The 20,680-nt window shown below is 61.0% G+C and overlaps 1 protein-coding gene across 1 annotated transcript in view; it reads right to left on the reverse strand.

The window, feature by feature from the left end:
* Window positions 1-20,680, reverse strand: part of LAMA5 (laminin subunit alpha 5) — a 51,014-nt gene that overhangs the window by 9,049 nt on the left and 21,285 nt on the right. Inside the window, exons 11-52 of the mRNA XM_021712012.1 lie at window positions 17,944-18,084; window positions 17,728-17,865; window positions 17,509-17,643; window positions 17,300-17,434; window positions 16,915-17,052; window positions 15,769-15,821; window positions 15,376-15,481; window positions 15,219-15,271; window positions 14,825-14,930; window positions 14,339-14,438; window positions 13,998-14,154; window positions 13,698-13,836; window positions 13,179-13,321; window positions 12,995-13,101; window positions 12,727-12,880; window positions 12,324-12,484; window positions 12,134-12,242; window positions 11,008-11,105; window positions 10,722-10,923; window positions 10,456-10,582; window positions 9,756-9,895; window positions 9,075-9,190; window positions 8,777-8,988; window positions 8,160-8,364; window positions 7,825-7,969; window positions 7,510-7,650; window positions 7,231-7,392; window positions 6,968-7,069; window positions 6,783-6,866; window positions 5,839-6,069; window positions 5,012-5,125; window positions 4,668-4,795; window positions 4,390-4,470; window positions 4,058-4,272; window positions 3,503-3,603; window positions 2,960-3,140; window positions 2,712-2,861; window positions 1,933-2,084; window positions 1,750-1,860; window positions 1,463-1,574; window positions 399-569; window positions 49-245 (exon numbers count right to left, since the gene is read on the reverse strand). Coding sequence (XP_021567687.1) covers window positions 49-245; window positions 399-569; window positions 1,463-1,574; window positions 1,750-1,860; window positions 1,933-2,084; window positions 2,712-2,861; window positions 2,960-3,140; window positions 3,503-3,603; window positions 4,058-4,272; window positions 4,390-4,470; window positions 4,668-4,795; window positions 5,012-5,125; window positions 5,839-6,069; window positions 6,783-6,866; window positions 6,968-7,069; window positions 7,231-7,392; window positions 7,510-7,650; window positions 7,825-7,969; window positions 8,160-8,364; window positions 8,777-8,988; window positions 9,075-9,190; window positions 9,756-9,895; window positions 10,456-10,582; window positions 10,722-10,923; window positions 11,008-11,105; window positions 12,134-12,242; window positions 12,324-12,484; window positions 12,727-12,880; window positions 12,995-13,101; window positions 13,179-13,321; window positions 13,698-13,836; window positions 13,998-14,154; window positions 14,339-14,438; window positions 14,825-14,930; window positions 15,219-15,271; window positions 15,376-15,481; window positions 15,769-15,821; window positions 16,915-17,052; window positions 17,300-17,434; window positions 17,509-17,643; window positions 17,728-17,865; window positions 17,944-18,084 — 5,753 coding nt within the window. The remainder of the gene's footprint in view (window positions 1-48; window positions 246-398; window positions 570-1,462; window positions 1,575-1,749; window positions 1,861-1,932; window positions 2,085-2,711; window positions 2,862-2,959; window positions 3,141-3,502; window positions 3,604-4,057; window positions 4,273-4,389; window positions 4,471-4,667; window positions 4,796-5,011; window positions 5,126-5,838; window positions 6,070-6,782; window positions 6,867-6,967; window positions 7,070-7,230; window positions 7,393-7,509; window positions 7,651-7,824; window positions 7,970-8,159; window positions 8,365-8,776; window positions 8,989-9,074; window positions 9,191-9,755; window positions 9,896-10,455; window positions 10,583-10,721; window positions 10,924-11,007; window positions 11,106-12,133; window positions 12,243-12,323; window positions 12,485-12,726; window positions 12,881-12,994; window positions 13,102-13,178; window positions 13,322-13,697; window positions 13,837-13,997; window positions 14,155-14,338; window positions 14,439-14,824; window positions 14,931-15,218; window positions 15,272-15,375; window positions 15,482-15,768; window positions 15,822-16,914; window positions 17,053-17,299; window positions 17,435-17,508; window positions 17,644-17,727; window positions 17,866-17,943; window positions 18,085-20,680) is intronic.

The following is a 20,680-nucleotide window of genomic DNA, read 5'->3' on the forward strand; positions in this document are numbered from 1 at the left end:
AGAAGGGGACAGGAAGGCAGGGAAGGGAGAACAAGCCCAGTCTCTCACCAGGGCCTCTTCCAGGCGCTCCTGGTTGTGGCTGGTGAGCTCCTCAGCCTCCCGCGTAGCATTCACTGCTCGGTTTAGGGCCTCCCTCAGGTCCATGAGGCTGGCCTCGTGCTGGGCCAGCTGGTCGCGGGTGCGTGTGGCCAGTGCCTGGTTTTCCTCCCAGCGACTGGTCAGCTGCTGCTGCACACGGGCCAGCACTGACCCAGACCAGAGTGTGACGGCAGTCCCCCCGGGCAGCCAGGCCCCTGAGATCCCCAGTCCTTCCCCAGTGAGCCCACCCTTCTCCCTCCATGCTGACCTCCACCCGGCCTCTCGGCTGCATCCTCGTCCTCCCACCTGACACCACTCACGTCTCTGGGCCTCTGCCAGCTCATCCTGAGCTGCTGCCCGGGGGGGCCCCAGGTCACGGGCCCGCATGTCCCCGAGCCACCGCTCCACCTCGGCCAGCATTCGACGCAGCTGCTCTCCTGATGGGGCCGTGACATTGGCAGGCCACAGGTGACCTGTCTGGGATGCCAGCTCTGCGGGCGTGGGGCCATCAGGGCCTGGGCTGGCAGCTGCCCACACACCTCTGTCCCATGGCTTCCCAGCCTGAGACCCTCCTACCCGGGCAGGCCAGCAGCATGGAGCCTGTGCCCACCCTGGATGGCTCTGAGCACCCAGCCTCCTCGTCTACTGTGGTCCCCTGCACCCTGACGCCTGGGTGCTCAGCCCAGCAAGGCCTCCTTGGATCTTCCTGCTCCACTAGCCTGGCTGACTCTGGCTCCTAGGCCGGCTGTCTGAATTTCCCTGCACGGCCCCTCAGGCTGAGCCAGGTCCCCAGCCACAGGGGGTCAGGGAGCCTGATCTTTCCTTAGGCCCACATGTCAGCTGGGGCGCACAAGTATCAATCAGCTTGTTTCTCTGGGGGACTGACCAGGGGTCTCCTGGATTCCCTGGCCCCGCCACGCCAGGGCCTTGCCCACCTCCAGCCCCACCCTACTGCTGACTCCAGAGGCGCCACTGCCCGACTCAACACAAGGATTCTGCCTGTTCTCTTTTGTTTTTTGAGTTGGAGTTTCACTCTGTTGCCCAGGATACTGGAGTGCAGTGGCACACTCACAGCCAGCCCAGTCTCAGCCTTCCAAGTAGCCAGAAATACAGGTGCACGCTACCACGCTTGACTAATTTCTGATTTATTGTAGAGACGAGGTCTCACCAAGATGCCTGGGTTGGTCTCAAACCCGCAGGCTCAGGCAATCCACTTGCCTCGGTCTCCCAAAGGAGGCTCAGCTGGGATCACAGGGTGAGACACCAAGCCCGGCCTATCCTGCCTGTTCTTCAAGGCCAAGCTCAGCCGATGACCACCCTGGGAGCTCCCATCCCCGGAGCAGCCCTCCCCGCCCTGAGCAAGCTGGGGTGGGCCTGCCCTTACCGCTCAGGGCAAGGTCCACAGCCCGGATGGCCACCAGCAATGCCTGCGCCCGGCCCAATGTGGCTTCGGTGCCCTCTAGCAGCCGCCCTGCCCGGTCTCGGGTGCCTGTGGCCTGTGGAGGCAGTGCCCATCAGCCCACACCCCTGCTGGCAGAGGAATGATAGGGGGTCTGGGCAGGAGCTCTGGCAGCTAGTCTAGGGTTGGGGAGACAGGAAACGCCAAGGAGCTGGAGAGGGCTTGAGGGTCCCAGGGGAGAGGGGCTGCTGGGGGAGGATCCTGGGACCTGCCTGGCTGTCCAGCCGCTGTGTGTCCTGTCTGAGGCTTGTGCTCCGCCGCTCCAGTACCTCCAGCTGCTGTGCCGTCTCAGGGTAGGGGCCCGGGGGGCTCCGGAGCTGGCTCTGGGGGAAGCGGAGGGTGAAGGTAAAGGCCTGCTCCGAGGGTGAGGGAGGGGCAGCCAGGGCACTAAGTACCTGCAGGTCTGCAATGGAGGCATTCAGCCTGTGCAGCCGGGCCCAGGCCACGGAGCTGGCATTGACCCCACGTAGCTGCTCGCGGATGGCTGGGAGGAGGGCACCGGCGCGCTCCAGGTCGTCCAGGAGCAGGACAACACAGTGGTCACACACTGAGGGTGGTGGGGGAGTCAGTGTCATGGGTCATGGCAGGGTCATGGGGTCAGGACGAGGTCACAGACTAGGGTGAAGGGCACAGGGTTAGCAGATAAAGAAGCAGAGGGGACAGTGGGGTCAGCGTAAGGGGAGGAGCCAGCACCGGGTCATGGGGAATGCCACAGGAATGAGTCCTGGGCTCTAATGGTATGTAGGGTCATGGGGTCAATACGGGCTCGGCACAGGAGACTAAGCTGAGATGAAGTGACAAGGTCAGTAGGGTCAAAAGCCAGAATGGAGATCCCAGGATTAACTGAAAGGTCACCAGTGGTTAGGAGGTCAGCAGGGTACCAGAAAGCCAGCACAAGCATGGGGTGACGTTGTGGGCTGGGCAAGATCCAGCAGTGGGGGCTGGTGGTAGTGGGGGTCAGCAGGAGAGCTGGGGTCAGTGTTGGAACCCAGTGCTGACTTGGGGGTGTGTGTGTGGTCAGCAGTCACAGGGTTAGCATCGAGACAGGCACGGGAGACAGGGACAGCTAGGACCGCTCTGGAAGGCTGAGGTTAATGCAGGGGTCACCAGACAGGGCAGGGCGGGAACCCCCACTGCACCCAGGTGTGGCGAGGGTGGGGCATGGTGGGCGCACCTTCACAGTGGACGCCACGGCCCCCAGGCCCGCCGGGCACCGGCACCTGGTGCTGCTGGCTGCAAGTGTCACAGCGCTCCCCGCTGAGCCCCGGGGGGCAGGTACAACGGCCTGTGTGAGGGTCACAGCGACCTCCCGGGCACTGGCAGCCTGTAGGGGAGAACGAGGTGAATATGGCCGACCTGGGCCTTAGGGAGCCCCCACCTGGCAGTATCCTACCTGCCCTCCTGGGCCCTGCCTGTACTCACGCCTGCATCCCTGCTCAGGGAGCCCCCAGTAGCCAGGGGCACACTCGCGGCACTGGGGTCCCCCAGCCCCTGGCTGACAGTGGCACTGCCCGCTCTGGGGGTGACACTCGGAACCCTCAGCAGCTGGTCCACAGGTGCATGGGCGGCAGCCCCCACAGCTGCCGAAGCCGAAATGTCCTTCCTGTAGGCACAGGCTGTCATCAGGACCCCACCCCACCCCGCCCTCCAGACCCCATTTCTTCCAGCTCAGAAGATCCAGCCTAGCCCAACCCTGCCCTCAGCCCTCAAGACTCCCAGCAACTGCTTCCTGAAGCCACACCCATCGGGCCCTACCCAGATCACAGGGCCCACCCATCTGGCCACAACTCTCCACAGGTCCCACACCCAACCCAAGGCTCTACCTCTCTAGCCCAGACCCCACCCCCCAGGGCTCCACCCCCAACCTGAAGTCCTACCCCTCTAGCTCAGGCCCCACCTTCCAGTCCCACAGGTCCCACCTCTTTAGCCCTGAGGCCCTGCCCAGGATCCACTGTACAGTCCTACCTGACAGCGGTCACAGCGCTGTCCAGTCACACCCGCCTTGCACAAGCAGTGCCCACTGTGGGGGTCGCAGGCCTCTGTCCCACATGGGGTGCAGTCGCAACCTACAGGAGGGAGGTTGTCACAGCCCTGGCCTGTCCCACCCCCACAGGAAGCCGTCACACTGCCCCAGCCCATCACTTTCTACCACCTCCCAGCTTGGTCCACACAGCTGCCCCTCCCATTCCTGGCCCTCCTCCCAGATGCCCCCACTCCACCAGAGGGCCCTGGGGACTCCCTACCATGGCCTGCCCTGATGTGACCTGGGTTGACATTGAGCCCCAGGGGTGGGGTGGAGGACGAGGAAGTCTGCCCACGACAGAGGGCCTGACATGAGGGGAAGGAGGGGCTGACTATGAGAATGAGGAGGGGTTTGACTGCAAACCCAGGGGACCAGGTCCACCCTGTTCTGGCTGGGCCCCGGCACTGGGCACACCACAGTGGCGCACCCAGGGTGCACCCAGTGGGTCCTCCACCCTGTGCAACCTCCCAGGTGCACCCTCCCGGTCAGGCGCCTACGGGTGCAGTTGCCGGGCTGCAGGGCATTGCCATAGAAGCCGGGGGCACAGCTCTCGCAGCGTGGCCCAGTGGTGTGGTGCAGGCAGCCCCGACAGGCGCCTGTCAGGGGGTCGCAGTCGCTGAAGATCAAGTTGGGGTCGCCATTGCCGCTGCAGTCGCATGGCTGGCAGGAGCTGCCCAGCACCAATGGGTTCCCAAAGAAGCCAGGTGCGCACCTGGGGGTGGGGCGGGGACGGGTCATCAGCAGCCTGTGGCCCCGTCCCTGAAGATCATCCAGGTCCAGTCCTCAGGTCCAGCCCTTGGATCCACCCTCCACCACCTGGCCCACTCACCGCTCGCAGGAGGCCCCTGCGTAACCAGGTTTGCAGAGACACTGGGCATGGCCACCGCGCAGGATGCAACCGTCGGCGAAGCTGTAAGGACCAGCAGTGGTTGGTCACTATGCCCCTGGCGCCACCCAGTACTAGGCCAGCGCCCGTGTTCAGGCTGAGCTGGATGTCCAGGTCCCTGCCTCTTGGATCCACCCCAGTTGTCCAGTCCTCTGAAGGGGCAATGAGCACCCACTCAGCTACTGGGGGTTAGATAGGTTTCCAGAAGGGGTTGCACTTACTTGTTGGAGGGTACTGCCAAGGGACAGGGGCAGCTGACACAGGGAGCTGTGGGGTCCCCAGGCCTGCTGCTCACAAAACCGGCACGGCAGCGCTCACAGCGGTCACCCTCAGTGTTGTGCTGGCAGCTCTGGGGCACAGCGGGCAGTCGGCATCCACCCTCGAGGTCCACATCCCACCAGCTCCCACCCTTCCACCCAAGTGGTGCCCTGCCATACCCAAGGTGGATGACTCCCTTCCCCCAACCTCAGTTTACCCGCAATTACAGCCCCAAAGGCCCTGGGTCACCCCTGGCATGCCTCACATGCTCTTGATGAATGCCCCTCCCCTGCTGGGCCCCACTCACCACGCAGATGCCAGAGCCTGGGAGGCAGCGGTCTGAGTGGCTGTGACACTGACAGGGGACACACCGGCCAAGGAAGAGACCTTTAACGTCCCGATAATAGCCAGGGGCACATTCCTGGGGGAGTGTGGGGTCTATCAGTGCTAGAGAAGGGAGGAGGGCCAGCTCAAAGCTGGGGCCAACCAGATGAGTCCCGTGGGGGTCCCACAGGTACCAGGCATCCCAGGACTGGGGTGCTGGGAACAACTGCCCACAGAGCTCGGTCACCGCAGGGTCAGAGGCAGGAATTCCTGGCCCCAAGCAGCTGGAGGTGCACCAGCCCTTGGCTGCTTTCCCTAGGCATGAGGACACAGCTCTCAAAGCCACTTGGATGCCCTGGCTCAGGGGTGACTGGGCCTTAGGACCAACCCCTGCATGACCTAGACCTTCCTACTCCAAATGCCACTGTCCAGGGGAGGGCAACCTCGGGCCTCTCTTGTGGCAGGACAGAGGTAGTACACTCACCCAGGTTCACAGGCAGTGGGCATGCGAGTGAGGGAACGATGGAGGATGGTCAGGGAGGCGTACAGACAGGCAACGGCCCGATGAATGGGTCAGGGGGTCTGGGCGGGGTGGTGGATGGGTGAGGAGCAGCGTGGGCATGGACGGGGTGATGGGTTGGCAGCCTGTGAGTAGGGGAGTGACTGGCTGGCAGCTGGGGCAGGACAGGGGTGGGAAGAAAGGTGAGTGGGGGCAGCAGGTGGGGACAGAAAGCAGGAGCAGACATGGGAGGCTGCCCAGGGCTGGGGTATGAGGCTCGGTTGCCTGGCGGCCCGGCACCCACTCCTCACCTGGCATGAGTCCCCACGGTAGTTGGCGGGGCACATGCACAGTTCCACGTTGCTGGCTGGGGGTCCCCTGCCCGCCCTGCTGGCTACCTCCAGCACCACCCTGCGCAGGGAGACAGCTGAGGAGGTCTGCGAGAAGAGGGCACGGATCTGCAGTTGCTCTAGACCAGCCAGCACCATCATGAGCTCCTCGCGGGACACTGCACTATGCGTCTCCGTGTGCCGGAAGTTTCCCTGTGGGTCCAAGATGTAATCTCAGCAAGGCCTCGGTCGCTGGGGCAGGATGGGGAGCCTAGGATAGACCCCGTATGGGGAACAGAAGGGCACACAGGCCATGCGACAGAGGAGGAAGACACAGAGCCAGAAACACCAGTTGCCTGTGTGGACAGTAGGTACCTAGACCCCAACCTCACAACACACACAGAATCAGCTAAGATCAGTAATAAGTAAATACACAGGACAACAGTTTGAGCTTTTGGAAGAAGCAGAGGCAAGGACTTTCTGACCAAGTAGAGATACTTTCTTAAACAAGACAAAAACACTTGCTGCAAAAGAAAGTGGGTAAGTTTGGATCCATTAAATGTATCCTCAAAAGACATCCTAGAGGGCGGGATGGGGAAGACAGCAGCCATCCCCAGATCTGACAAGGGTGGGTGTCAGGACCAACAGGTCTCCTCTAGGCAGCTCCAAGAGGATGCCAGGTGGCCACTGTGGGCACTCACCTGACAGTGAAAAGGGACTCACAGAGCAAGTGATGAGAATGAGACCCCACGGGGTGACCTAAGCAGGAGATGCTCGACAAGGGGTGCAAGTACCCACAGGTCCACCGGGCCCCCACTGCCCCATTCCTAGACTCTGCCACAGAGAACGGGCACTGCAGCTCCAGGTCTTCCCTGGGCTATGCTGGGGCCTGGGAGGGACCTGGGTGCCTGGCCAACTGCACTCACCTCCACCAGCTGCAGCTGTGCGCGGTGAACGTGTCCAGGCACAGGGTATGCTGACTCCAGGAATGTGATGCTCATCTGGTTCCCCTGGGGAGGCGCGTGGGTCAGGCAAGGGTGGGCACTGGGCTGGGCCATGGTTCCCCAGGGCCACACCCGCCCGCCTTGCAGCACCATGCCCGTTTGCCTACCTGCAGCACCACATCCGGCCTGCTCTCTGTGGGGATGAAGACATCCCCCCGCTGGGTTTCTGAGTGTAGTTCGTAGCGGAGGGTCCCTCCGTAGGATGACACCTGAAGGTAGAACAAGCTAGAGCCCAACAGCAGCTGGCTCAGCCCCCAGAGTAGGGCCCCGATGGGCTGGGGCGCCCAAGCTCATTCCCCTCCCCAGATGGGACCTTCCATATCCCTGCATCCTCGAAGCTTGCTCCCCCAGGCCTGATGCCCTCGCTCACCCTGTCGCCCAGGTAGGAGGGTGGAGCCTGCCAGTATAGCTCAGGAAAGGTGTCAGGTGCATGCCGCAAGTCTGCGTGGAGAAGCTCCGTCCCTGCCCGCCGTGCGTGGGGCACCACCTGCCGGTCACTGCTCAGCAGGATCCAGCCATCCATGTCTACGAACTGTGGGCACATGTGGGTGTGTCTGCACGGGTCATGTGGGTGTCCGCGTACATCCCAGGGTGCCATCCTGCATTCCAGCCCCATGAATGCCCCCCGGCCCAGCCCCTGCTGGTGCACCTCCTGGCGGGTATAGGCTGAGCTCCCACAGCGCTCCGTGGCCCCGAAGCAGAAGCAGCGGGTGCAGCCTTTGGGGTTGGTGGCATCCAGGAAGAAGGTTCCAAGGCGGCACTGGTCGCATCTGGGGCCCTGCACGTTCTCCTGGGAGCAGGAGGGAGGCGATGGGAGTCAGTCGGGTGCCAACCCCACATGACTGCTCCCCACTGCCCACTGGGAGGACTCTCCCAAACTTGCAGAGAGCCTCAGCCACCCAAGATGGCCCTGGAGGACGCCATGTCAGCTGCAGCAGGAGGGCGGGATGGGGGCGGGGCTCACCTTGCAGTAGCACTGGCCCGTGAGGAGGTCGCACATGCCAGGTGCAGTGCCTGCCTCGTGGCAGTCACAGGGCTGGCAGCTGGGGTAGCCGTGGAAGCCGGGAGCACAGGTGTCACAGCGGCGCCCAGCGACGTGGGGTCTGCACCTGTGGGGGATCAGGCTGAGCCTCCCTCCCCCCAGTGATGCCAGAGGCCATGGGTGCCCCACCCCAGAATCCCCTCAGAACCCAAGGAAAGGGAATTGCTGGGAGTCCCCCAGGGGCAGGGACCCACAGACAAGTGGAGGTGCTGCCCACCCCCAAGGCTGTGGAGTCCACAGGGCCCTGCCAGGCTTACTTGCACTGGCCGCTGTCCCTGTCGCAGGTGGGGTCTGTGAGCTCCTGGACGCCGGGCCCAGAGCAGTTGCACTCCTCACAGCCCACCAGGGGGTGGCAGCCAAAAGTCTGAGGCTGGCAGATCAGGCAGTCGGGCAGGACGGTGCGTGGTGGGCAGATGCAGCGACCCGTGAGCTCATCACAGAGGCGGGCGCCACAGTCACAGGCTGTGGGGGCATGACAGGGCTGGCTGACCCCTGTTTTGCTCCCTGACTTAGATCCCTGTTTTGCTCCCTGGGGATGTGACTGTGGGGGGCGAGGCCAGGGACCACTTGCTAGAACCCTCAGAGGCCCCTGATGTGGGGATAGTTCCCGAGATGGTTATCTGGATGCCAGGGGCTGCAGACTATCTGCTGGTCCTGGGAACCTTCTGGATAACCCGCAAGGTGGAGTCCTGGGCCCGGGCCACTAGCTGCCTGAGGTCTGCAGACAGGAGGTGATAGAGCTGGCCTGCTGGGCTCCAGAACGTTCTCTCAGCCACTGTGCCCACATGTCCTGGTCAGCCTCCTCCACTAGGAAGTCCCCTGAGATCTAGCACCACCTCCCACCACCGGCATGCCCAAGGACTGGGGTACTCACGTCTGCAGTTGGGGAAGCCCCAGTAACCAGTAGCACAGCGTGAGCAATCCCGGCCAATGACGTGGGCACGGCAGGGGCACTGGCCCCCGAAGGGCTCACAAGTGGGGCCCGTGGCGCCCACCTCATGGCAGCCGCATGGACGAGCCCCATTGTTGTAGGAGAGGGAGAGGGAGGTGGCGGCGTTCCGGCAGAAAAGGGATGAGCTGCTGGGGCTACGTGACGGATGGGAGCAGGTGGTGAGGCGGGTTCCTACCAGGACCCTCACCCCAGGCTCCCGCCCCACCTGAGCCTGGCCCACCTGATGTGGTAGCCGTGGGTGGCACAGTGGCTGATGAAGTCATAGGATTTGTCCAGAGGCTCCTCCCGGAGATAACCAGGGCTGTAGGCGTCCTCGGGGACCACCAGAACGTAATCCTAGAAGAGAACGGGACCCATCACCTTCCTGTGGGCCCAGTGCAGGGCCGGGCTTGGGGGACTGTGCCCAGAGCCTGCAGGCAGGAACAGGGAATGGGAGGCTCCCAGAGACCGATGGGGCCAGAGTCCAGCAGGCAGCTCACACTGGTGACAGCAGTACAGCCAGCTCTGCCTGGCATGGCCTCTGGGCCACTCAGGGGAGGCCGCCTCCAGGGCCAGGGAGCAGCTCTGGGGAGCGTGAGGAGGCAGCAGCATGAAAAAAGCCTCCTGGTGTCTGCCTGTGCCCCTGCAGGTCATGCCTTCTTCCTTCCCCTCCCATCATCTAGGCCCACCTCCTCCAGGAAGGCCACCCTGACCAGCAGGACCCAGGGTCCGGTGGGCCAGTGCCACAAGCTCAGTAGCCTCTCTGAGCCTCAGGAGGTAAACTTAAGAGGCCTCCGGAGACAGGGCACAGGTCTGGGCTGCAGCTGGCCCAGCAGGAGACACTACCTGGCCCAGTGACCAGGGCAGTGCAATAAGGGCAAGGACAGCTGGCCCTGAGCAGGTCACCAGCCCTGGGACTCACCAGCCAGAACCAGCGGCCCTCGGGCACACGCACGGTCACAGTGAGCTCGCCGTCGGTAACGTCCAGCAGGGCCCGACCCTCACATACCACCAGGGTACGGCAGCCGTAGCCATGTGGGCAGAAGCTGGCGTTGGCGTGGCCTGAGGGGAGAGGCAGGCTCAGGCCCCCGCCCTGACCTCCCAGTCACCCTGGGCCTGGGGTGCTACTGGAGACACTAGGGGAGGGGCGCAGATGTAGCGCCAGGGGCCCAAGGAGCACCTGCCCAGCACAGGCCACAAGCCAGACCCGCCGGTAAGGCTGGCCCCACAGGCCACGGGGGTCAGCCGCAGTCACACAGGGCACCCTAAGGTGCGGGTCCTGGGATCAGCCAAGCCAGAACAAGACAAACACTCAGGACCACGTGTGCCACCAGCTGGAGTCCTGCGAGAGGCTCTCATCTCGCTGTTTGGCGGGAGCAACACAGGGACTCCTGTCATGCGAGGCAGATCCAGGAACAGGCTTTTCTGGGAATAGGGGAGGGGAGGTGGGGGTGTGCCACCCACAGAGGCCCTGGGGCACCTCATTTGAGAACCAACAGTGGCACAGAGCTATGTTGACCCATCATTTGTGGCCAGGTTCCACAGGCCACACTGTGACGTATGTGCTCAGGCCATCGTATGTGGTGCCCACCCCCCTGCCCACTGCCACCGCAGACACTCACCCTGCCAGACGCGACCCCCGTTGATGAGGACCTCCATGGGGAAGGTGGGGTGGGCTGGCTGGTAGCCGTGCAGCAGGAAGGCGTAGCGGCCCAGCGTGGGCATGTGGGCAGTGAAGACCACAGTGCCCTACAGGCAGAGGCTGTGAGTGAGGAGAGTACAGGGCCGCCAAGACCCCCAGCCTGCCTGCTGACCCTGGTCCCCTGCCCTGGAACAGACAGGGGCCTGCACACCCAATCTCTTGGGAGCTGTCCAACCTGGCCCTCACCTGGGGGTGCTGTATCAGGGTGGGCTCCGCGTGGGGGTCCACAGCAGTAGGGGGCCGAGGTTGAGGCCTGGGCAGGGATGCGTCTGGTGTGAGGTCCTGTGAGAGTGTCAGAGGGAAACCGGGCGGCAACGGCAGCACCTGGCAGTCCCTGAGGATGATGGGCTGGGGTGGCTTCAGAAAGCGTGAGGGCACACAGGCGGCACTGGTGGGAGAACAGCCGTGAGTCTCAGCTGTCCTGGCGGGTCCACGGCCGCTCAGCCCCTCCAGGCCCCTCCCGGGCCCATACCTGCCGGGGCCAAAGGTGCCATGGCTGCTGATGCAGTGGACTCGTGGCTCCACAAACTCTGGACTGAACTCCTCCACGGGCACCAGGGTGACGCGGTGCTGTGGCAGAGGGGCGAGATGCCGCCAGGCCGTGGGACAGGAGGACGAAGATGGCAGGTCACACTGCTCAGACCCAGGGCCCCAGCCAAGCCTGTCTTGCCCAGGCCTGTCCCTGGAAGCCCTGCACCAGCCCGGTCCCAGGCTCTAGCCCAGCACACCGAGCCAGATGCCTTCAGCCCTCTACACAGCCCTCTACACAGCTGTCCCACCTGTTCTCGGCTATCCTCCATCCTCATCTTGAGCTGCACCTCTCCATGGGACCAAGCTCAGTGGCCGGGCTTCCCAGAGCAGCCGCTGTGATGCAGGGGCCCAGGGCACAAACACACCAAACCCCACAGTGGAGGAAACCAGTGTGTGCAAGTGACGCACAGATCCATCTGTGACACTGTGCTGGCAGGAGATGCGACTCAGAATGCACTGAGTGGTTCCATTCATAGAAACTTCCAGAACTGGCCACTAACCAATGCCATCTGTGCCAGGAAGTGGCTACCGTGGGGCGGGGGCATCTGGGGTGGGGCTCTGCTGTTTCTGGGACTGGGCATGCGTGTGACATTGGCGGCTGTGACTGTGGCAAGAGGGAAAGCTGTAGGGGGCTGGTTCCAAAAGAAAGAATGTGGGTGGTGGACAGCAGTGACAGCTCTGGGACCCCAACCCTGCTCTCCACTTTTATGCATGCTTCAAATCTTCTTCTAGAGACAGGGTCTTGCTCTATCACTCAAGTTGAAGTGCAGTGGTGCCATCATGGCTCATTATAGCCTCCAACTCCTGGGCTCAAGCCATCCTCTCACCTCAGCCTCCCAAAGAGCTAGGACTCCAGGAATACACCACCACCGTCAACTAATTTTTTTATTTTTGTAGAGATGAGGTCTCACTATGTTGTCCAGGCTGGTATTGAACTCCTGGGCTCGAGTGATCCTCCCCCCTCAGCCTCCCAAAGTGCTGGGACTACAGGTATAAGCAACCACGCCTAGCCCACAAATCTTCTGAAAGAAGCTGAAACTCCAGGCAGGAGGCCTAGGGTCCCTTACCAGGAAGAAGCGTGCCTGCTCGGCTGTAAGCCGGATGCTGGCCTCTGAGTCCAGGTAGAAGATGGCCAGGTGATCCTGGGCGTCCCTCGCGGTGCCCCGGCACAGGGTGCTGAGGAGGGAGGGGCAGTCAACGGGCAGGGCAGACAGCCAGAACCCTCATGCCAGCCCCACTCACTGGACTCACACTCACCTGTATGGGCAGGGGTGGAGGGTGAGTGCCCCCTCCTGGGGGCCCCGCTGGCGGGTGTGCACAGCTACGCCCACCTCCTGGCGGGCATCTTCATTGACATACTCCACCACCAGGGCATAGCGGCCAGGCCGCAGCACTGCCACCTGCAGCTGGACATCCACCTGGGGGGAGGGCAGGGCGATGAAGGCCGCAGCCCACACCTGCCAACCTCTGCTCAACTCCCAACCCCACCTCCACCCCCCACCCCCACCTCTAGGGCCTGCCCTGGCTCTGCAGTCACAGCACCCAGGACAGCTCCAGAGTGGGGGCTCGGGTCCACTATGTCCTGCCGTTGCTACAGGATCCCACCCCCAGGCTAGGGTCATGCAGAGCACACCCCTCCGAGGGGCCCTGTGACACGCACATCACTGCCCAGGCAGGCGGCCAGCTGCGGGTGTGAGGGACTGAGCTGCTCCGTGGGGCAGGGCCGCGGTAGGCTGTTATCGTGACGACACTGGGCATCTGGCCCAGCAGCCGAGGGGAAGCCGTCCAGGGGGAGGTGGGCATAGAGGAGGCAGCTGGGGGTGACATGGGTTGTGATCAGCTCCAGGTGCACTGGTACCCAGAGCAGGCCTGGGGGTGCCCAGGCACAGCAGAGCAGGGGCAGCCCCATGTTGGACGCAGGCCCTCACTTCTCTCCAAAGCGCTGAGTGGTCAGCCGGTAGCTGCAGGCCTCAGTCACCCGCAGCTGCAGGAGGGCCGCTTCATAGTACGCACTGGGCAGCAGAACCACGTAATCCTGGTGGAGGGCAGGGGTGGCTGCTCAGGTCTGTCTGACCGGGGCCTGCCCACCCCCCGCCCGGTTCCCCGTCTCACCAGAAGCACCCCTTCTGCCTCCACGAGCAGGGCCCAGGTGCCGGAGTTCAACACAAAGGGCTCCCCGAAGCCCCTCTGGGGCACGGTCACAAAGGTGGGCTCTGTGCTGGGCGGGAAGGCCACGGGCTGGCTCTGCTCTGTGCCTGGGGGCAGGCAGTGGCAGGAGGCTGTCTAATAGCCCAGGGGCCACCCCAGGATGTACCTCCCCTGCAGTGCAGGGGACAAGCTGGGTCCCCTGCCTGTGTGGGTCAAGGGAGGTGGCTGGGGACAAGGTGGGGGCAGGGATGGGGTGGGGGTGAGTGAATTGGCAGGAACATGGGAGGTTGGGGAGAATAGGGGAGGGGACAGGCATAGGGTGGGGTAGGGTGGGGGCTGGGTGGATCAGCAGGAACATGGGGGGACAGGGACAGCCCAGGCTGCACCTGCCCCCATGGTGCAGAGGATGGTCAGAGGAGACTGCTGGGGCTGGGCTGGGTGGGGCGGGGCAGGGCGGGGTAGGGCAGCCAAGGGGCCACTCACAGTTGTCACAGGCAGCAAACTTGCCCTCCTCTCTCATGGAGACGTGCCCACTCACAGTGGTGGGTCCACGGTTGACGTATCGGAAGATCAGCCAGAAGACATCAGGGGCAGTCAGGTTCAGCCTGGCCACAATCCTGGGCTGGGATGTCACGGGATGTCAGGTCACCCTCCTTGGTCGCTGCCCGCCCAGGTCCCTGGCCTCATGGGGACTGTCCACTCTCCCTGCCAGCCACACCAGGAGCCACGGCTGGCCCTGCTTCTGGACTGAGCCCTGGTAGGGGTGGGGGACACAGAAACTACCTGGATGGGGCCCATCTGCGCATAACCCCTCCAGCTGAAGTTCTCAAACTCTAGGGGGTTGAAGCCGAAGCGCACAGTGTGGCCCTCTGGTGTGGATGCTTCCTCCAGCTCCAGCCGCAGATGGTGTAGGTCAGGGAGGTAGTGGTTCTTGGCCGGCCTGCATGGAAGGGGACATCAGGGGAGGGCCAGCCATTCTGCCTGGGAAGGGTAGGCATTGCTGCAGGGCTGACCAAGATCCCCAGGGACAGTTTGACCCTGGTGGGCCCATGATGAGGGACATGGAGAAGCCCAGAGGACAGCTGTCTCCCGAAGGCCCCCTCCAGCCAGGGCAAGGTACCCACTCGCTGCAGGTGGGGCCCTGGATATTGGGGCGGCACCGGCAGGCGCCCGTCCTTGGCTCACAGCCCTGGCCCAGCGCACCGCCAACATCGCACCGGCAGCCTGCAGCCAGGAGGAGAGAGGTCAGAGGCTATTCGGGACTGCCCAGCCTTGGGGCTCTTCCTACTGCCCCCAGCTTGGGCCCTGTTCCAGCCCTGACAGGCCCCTGGTCTCCCCACCCTGGCTGGCCGAGAAGCCTACTGTTATCCATCCCTGGGGGTTGCCTGGGCTATCTGGACGGGGGCCCTGGGATCTACTAGTGATATCTGTCCGGGGGCAGCATGGAGGAGGGCACAAGTCAGGCCAGAAGCAGCCTCCACTGCCAGCCAGCAAGGTTGGTCAGACATCGAGAAGCATACAGAGAGCCACTCTAGCACCTGGGCCTCCTCATGTGCCTGGGCCTCAGCCTCCCTGGCATGTTGCTTGAGGGCTAAGTCATGAGCACTTACTGCGGCAGCCAAAGTAATCAGCCTGATCTAGCCCGAAGAAGCCATCCTTGCATGCTGCACAGGTCTGGCCACACACATGGGGCTTGCAAAAGCACTGGCCATTGCCCTGGGACCAAGGGAAAAGGTGAGATGGGCTGGGGATGGGGTGGGGGCTGGGGCTGGGACGCAGTTAGGGACAGGGCTGGGACAGGGCTAGTACCGGACTGGGACAGGGTTGGGACAGGCTGGGAATGGGGCTGGGATGGGGCTGGGGTATGGTTTGGGACAGGGCTGGTATGCGGTTAGGGATGGGGCTAGGGATGGGGCTAAGGATGGGGCTGAGGACAGGGACGGGACTGGAGTCGGTCCCGACCCACCTGCCCCACAGTCCCTACCCCTTGGTCCTCAGACTCACCAGCTGGCACTCAGTAACGCCACCCAGCGTGCCCCTGGGGTCGCAACTGCAGCCTGGGGTGGGCAGAGTAGGCCTGAGATCCTTGAGGGGGCAGGAGGGTCTGGGCTCCAATCCCTGGGACCTCCCGGCACCCCAGGGGACCCCAGGAAAGACTTACGGGTGCAGCCCTCAGGGTTGCTGGGGCTAAGTCCCCAGAACCCAGGTTTGCAGCGATCACAGCTTGGCCCCTCCACGTGAGCCCGACACACACAGGGGGTCTGTTTCTGAAAGAGAATGAGACTGTGGGTCAGAGTAAGCCTTCGTCCCTCCTCCCCACACTCTTAGCCCTGGAGCTCTGGCAAAGGGTCCAGGGGGCTGAGGCCTCTTGACTGTCCCACCCCATGTTCAGCAGTCACCCACAGTGGGACCAAATAACCAACTGAGGGGAAATGGGCCCCAAGGTTTCCATGGTCACCAAGCAGTGGGCCACGGGCTGTGGTCTCACCAGGCTTGGGCTCAGCTTGGCCTGGGCCCCATCCACCTCCCACACCACCGGCAGACTCAGGCTCACCTCAGGAAGGACCGGATTGGCTGGAGCCAGTCCAGCAGGGTGGCAGGAGCCAGCTGGGGAGACAGAACAAGCCTAAGCCAGTCCTCAGTGAGGACTCTACAGTCCAAGGGCTTCCCAGGCCTGGCCAGGACCCATGGCCCCATGGACCGAGAGCCGGCATGCATACCCCCCATGCACAAATCATGTGAGAACATTCACCTCCCTGCTTCAGGCTGCCCCACATAGCACCTGTCATGAGATGCACACACATGACACTTATGGACACTCCGTGTACAGCACATGCACACACGTGAACAGACATGCACACATGTAAATGCATACACTAACCCATTACGTGTAAACATGCACATCAAAGAACCACCTGGGCCAGGCACAGTGGCTCAAGCCTGTAATCCCAGCACTTTGGAAGGCCAAGGCAAAAGGATTGCCTGAGCCCAGGGGTTTGAGACAAGCCTGGACAACTTGGCGAGACCTCGTCTCTACAATAAATCAAAAAAATTAGCCATGTGTGGTGGCATGTGCCTGTGGTTCCAGCGACTTGGGAAGCTGAGGTGGGAAGATGGCCTGAGCCCAGCAGACTGAGGCTATGGTGGCAACACAGTGAGACCCTAACTCAAAAATAAATAAAATAAGGCTGGGTATGGTGGCTCATGCCTGTCACCCCAGCACTTTGAGAGGCTCAGGAGAGAGGATTGCCTGAGCTCAGGGGTTCAAGACTAGCCTGGGCAACTCGGTAAGACTTTGTCTCTACAATAAATAAAAAATCAGCTGAGCATGGTAGTATGCGCCTATAGTTCCAGCTACTTGGAAAGCTGAGGTGAAAAGGTTGCATGAGCCCAGCAGATTGAGGCTGCAGTGGCTGGAAGCATGCCACTGCCCTCCAGCCTAGGTGACACAGTGAGACTCCTACTCAAAAAAATTGAACCGCATGAACACATGCATAAACCTCACAAAGCACATGACCAAACATACAGCACACACATATAGCACATGGACTTACACAGTATATGAACAAACACGCACAGAGCACATGGGCATAGTCACAAGACATACACAGGAGGGGAATCACAGGAAGACAGACAGCGTGTGCATAGCACATGGACACGCACTGGCATGTGTCTGACACACCAGCCCCGGCCTTCTCACCTTCGCAGTAGGGGAAGTTGTAGGCTCCTGGCATGCACGTGTCACACCGCAGCCCCGTCACACGTGGCCGGCAGGTGCACTGACCACTTCGGGGGTCACAGGCTACATGCAGGGATCCCTCAGCGGAGCAGTGGCAGGCTGCGGGCCAAGGGCAGGTGAGGCACTTGGGGGACGGCACTTGCCTGCCTCTTCTCCTCCCCTAGTCCACGGGGAAGGAGCCTGCCCTCCTCCTCCCCTCCCCCAGACCACAGTGGGGATGGAGCCTGCCCTCCTCCGCCTCCTGGGAGCCTGCCTTCCTCCTTGGCACCCACCCTTCTTCTCCCTACCACAGCCCACAGAGGGGATGGAGCCCACCCTCCTCCTCTTCTTCTTCCCGGACACTTACGGACACACTCGGGGAAGCCGTGGAAGCCAGGGCTGCACTCCTGGCAAGTGGCACCTGCGTAGCCAGGGCGACAATGGCACACCCCACCTACCCCGCAGAGCTGCTCCAGGGCTCCCTGGGGGTCGCAGGTACAGGCTGTGGGAACAGTGGACTCAGGCCTGGTGCCTTGCAGGTGGCCTGGCCCCTTCTCGCCCTGGCCTCCCGCTCACCGTGGCAGTCAGGATAGCCGTGGTGGCCTGGGTGGCAGCGGTCACAGTGAGGGCCGGCAAACCCAGGCCGGCACGGGCAGCGGCCAGTCTCATCACAGTCTTCAGACAGGGTCCCCACAGGGCTGCAGCCACACACTGTGGAGCAGAGGGGGCGTGGGGCATCATGGCAGGCCAGGCTCATAGACTCCTGCCCAAGCCGCCCAGAGAGGTGTCACTCACGCTGGCAGAGAGGGAAGCGGAAGTAGCCAGAGGCACAGCGATCACACGCAGCCCCCTCGAAGCCCACCCGGCACCTGCACTGGCCTGTGTTGGGGTCGCAGCGGCTGTCCGCCACTCCAGGACCGGAACACTGGCAGGCTGTGGGGAGAGGTGGCCAACACGCGTGGTCAGAGGGGTCAGGACAGGTGGGGCAGGGAGGGCAGGGGCTGGACTCACGCTGGCAGCCTGGACCGTAGAACCCTGTGGCGCAGAGCTCACAGTGGGTACCCTGGAAATTGGGCTTGCACACGCAGCGTCCCAGTCGCGGGTCCTTCCGGCATGCGTTGCCCTGGGTCCCCGCGGCGCTGCAGTCACAGTCTGGAGGGTGGGGGCGGGGGAGCTCAGATGCCTGCAGAATCCAGCCATCCCCACCAGAAAGAGCCTCCCTTTCCACAAACTTGTCTTCTTACACTTTTACACACTAGTTAGAGGCTAAAAGAATAAAGTCCCAAAAAGGGAGAGTTGGTGTTTTGGGAAAGGTGTGGCATGCCAGGAAACCAGGCCAACCATAAATACAGTTAACAGCATAGGTTCCAAGCAGGCTGCAAACATCGACACAAGGAAAACACAGAAACAAGATCATTGGCAGGCAGCAAGAAAATGCTGGTTTCCAGCTGGGCGCAACAGCTCATGCCTGTCATCCTAGTACTTTGGGAAGCAGAGGTGAGAAGACTGTCTGAGCCCAGGGGTTTGAGACCAGTCCATCTCTACAATAAATCAAAAAATTAGCCAGGTGTGGTGGTGCACACCTGTGGTTCCAGTTACTTGGAAGGCTGAAGCAGAAAGATAATCTGAGTCCAGCAGGCCAAGGCTGTGGTGACCGTGAGAGTGCTACTAATGCGTCTGGGTGACAGAGTGAGACTAGACCAAGAAAAAAAAAAAGCCGGTTCTCTTATAAACAATCCCAGGAGTCTAGGAGAAGGATTAAGTAGGTTGAATGTCCTACACGTGTGTGTAAGGAGGACTGTGAGCTATATTTAATTTTTGTTACTGATAGAAATAAAGGTTCAAAATTCATCAAAAATTAAAGAGCGTGAGGGGTGTGTGCCTGTAAGCCTGGCTACTTGGAAGGCTGTGGCAGGGAGATCACTTCAGGTCAGGTGTTTGAGACCCCTCGCTACAAAAAATTAAAGAATTAGCCGGGCATGGTGGCACATGACTGTAGAGGGAGGCAGAGGCAGGAGGACTTCTTGAGCCCAGGAGGTCGAGACTATGGTGAGTTATAATCATGCCACTGCACTCCAGCCTGGGTGACAGAGCGAGACTCTACCACTAAATAAAAAAGAACCAAAACACAGAAAAGAGAACCTGTAAACCTGGGGAGGGAAGTCCAATTGCAGTCACAAATTAACAGACCAAAACCCAAACCTATCTTGTTGCTCAAGCTGCAAGAGTCAGGACGGATTTCAGCAGGAAGGAGAAGCCACACAGTAAGGGCAGGGCCATGCGTTGACCAGTAGCCATAAGGCCCACTGAGGTGCCAGGCTGAGTCTCCTTGTACAAGATGAAACCCATGCCAGCAGCCTGACCAGGAGGAAATTCCAGCCATAGCTGGAGAGAGAGAAGACGTGTCTTGAACCCAGGACTCAGACAGAAGGGACACAGAGCTGTGTCACAGGAGGGGTTGGGTGCCATCGCAGAGAGAGTGAGTGAGGACGCAAGCCACAGCATTCATGGAGACCAAGGGATGTCCTACACTGAGAACACAGATGTCGTGCCCAGGAGGCGCCATAAACACAAGCCACGAGGAGCAAGATGGATGTGGTCTTAAGGTGCACGAAGCCAACCCCGTCAAGGCTGCAAGGAGAACGTGGTGATGCTGCGGTCACAGAGAGAAAGGCTGACACGCTCCTAGAATGGGATGCCTCAGAGATGACAGTTAAACAAGGACACAGGGGACTTAAACAGAAAGCTGGACAAGCCTGCTTTAAAACTGAGCCCAGTGCTCAACAGGAACACATACTCCTATCAAGTGTGCACGGAATAGTCTGAAGTGGTTGCATTCTAGGTAAGAAGCAAAGGAAATCTGAAACTCCGAAGACAAAAGGCAGGCACCATCGGTCTGCCAAACCTGATCACAAGGCAGCAGAACGAGAACGGGACTGATACAAAAAAGGCCAGAAGGGGAACCTCACCACCTGGAATGATGAGGCACAGGCCAGACAGAAAGGAAAACCCAAAGTGTAGAGACTACTTATAAAAAGCAGTAACGAGAACATGACATCTCAAACCCTGCAGGACATGCCTAGTCATAGCTACACTCTGAGGAAAATATATAGCTTAAAGCATGGTTTCCCAGCCTCAGTGCCAATATACCAGGCTGGTTAACTCCTTCCTGTGTGGTAGGATAGGGGCTCTCCTGTGTGCTGTAGGATGGTGGCAGCATACTGATCTCTAGATGACAGCTACATCCATCAACTGTAACAACATTTAGTCTCCAGACATTGCCAAACGTTTTCTGTAGATCAAAATTGCCCCTGGCTGAGGACCACTGCTTTAAATCTTCGCTGATAAGAGAGAATAAAAATATCAAATAATTTTAAAAACTATAAAATAATGATAAATCAAAGAAAATGGATAAAATAAAGATTTTATTTCAAAATGTACTATTTTAGAAAGCGAAATCTCTCCCCAAACTAAAGAAAGAAAAACCCCAGCAGGCTGTATCAACAGAACCTTAGTTGTACTTTGAAAATACCAATAGGCCGGGCCCAGTGACTCATGCCTATAATTCCAACACTTTGGGAGGCCAACGTGAGAGCACTGCCTAAGCCCACGGGCTCGAGACCAGCCTGGGCAACTTAGTGAGACCTCATCTCTACAATAAATCCAAAAATTAGCTGGGCATGGTGGCGCATGTCTGTAGTTCCAGCTACTTGGAAGGCTGAGGTGGAAGGATCACCTGAGTCCAGCA

The sequence above is a fragment of the Carlito syrichta genome, unplaced genomic scaffold (assembly GCF_000164805.1).
Source record: "Carlito syrichta isolate Samal-C Ts95f unplaced genomic scaffold, Tarsius_syrichta-2.0.1 Scaffold303013, whole genome shotgun sequence".
NCBI lineage: Eukaryota > Metazoa > Chordata > Mammalia > Primates > Tarsiidae > Carlito > Carlito syrichta.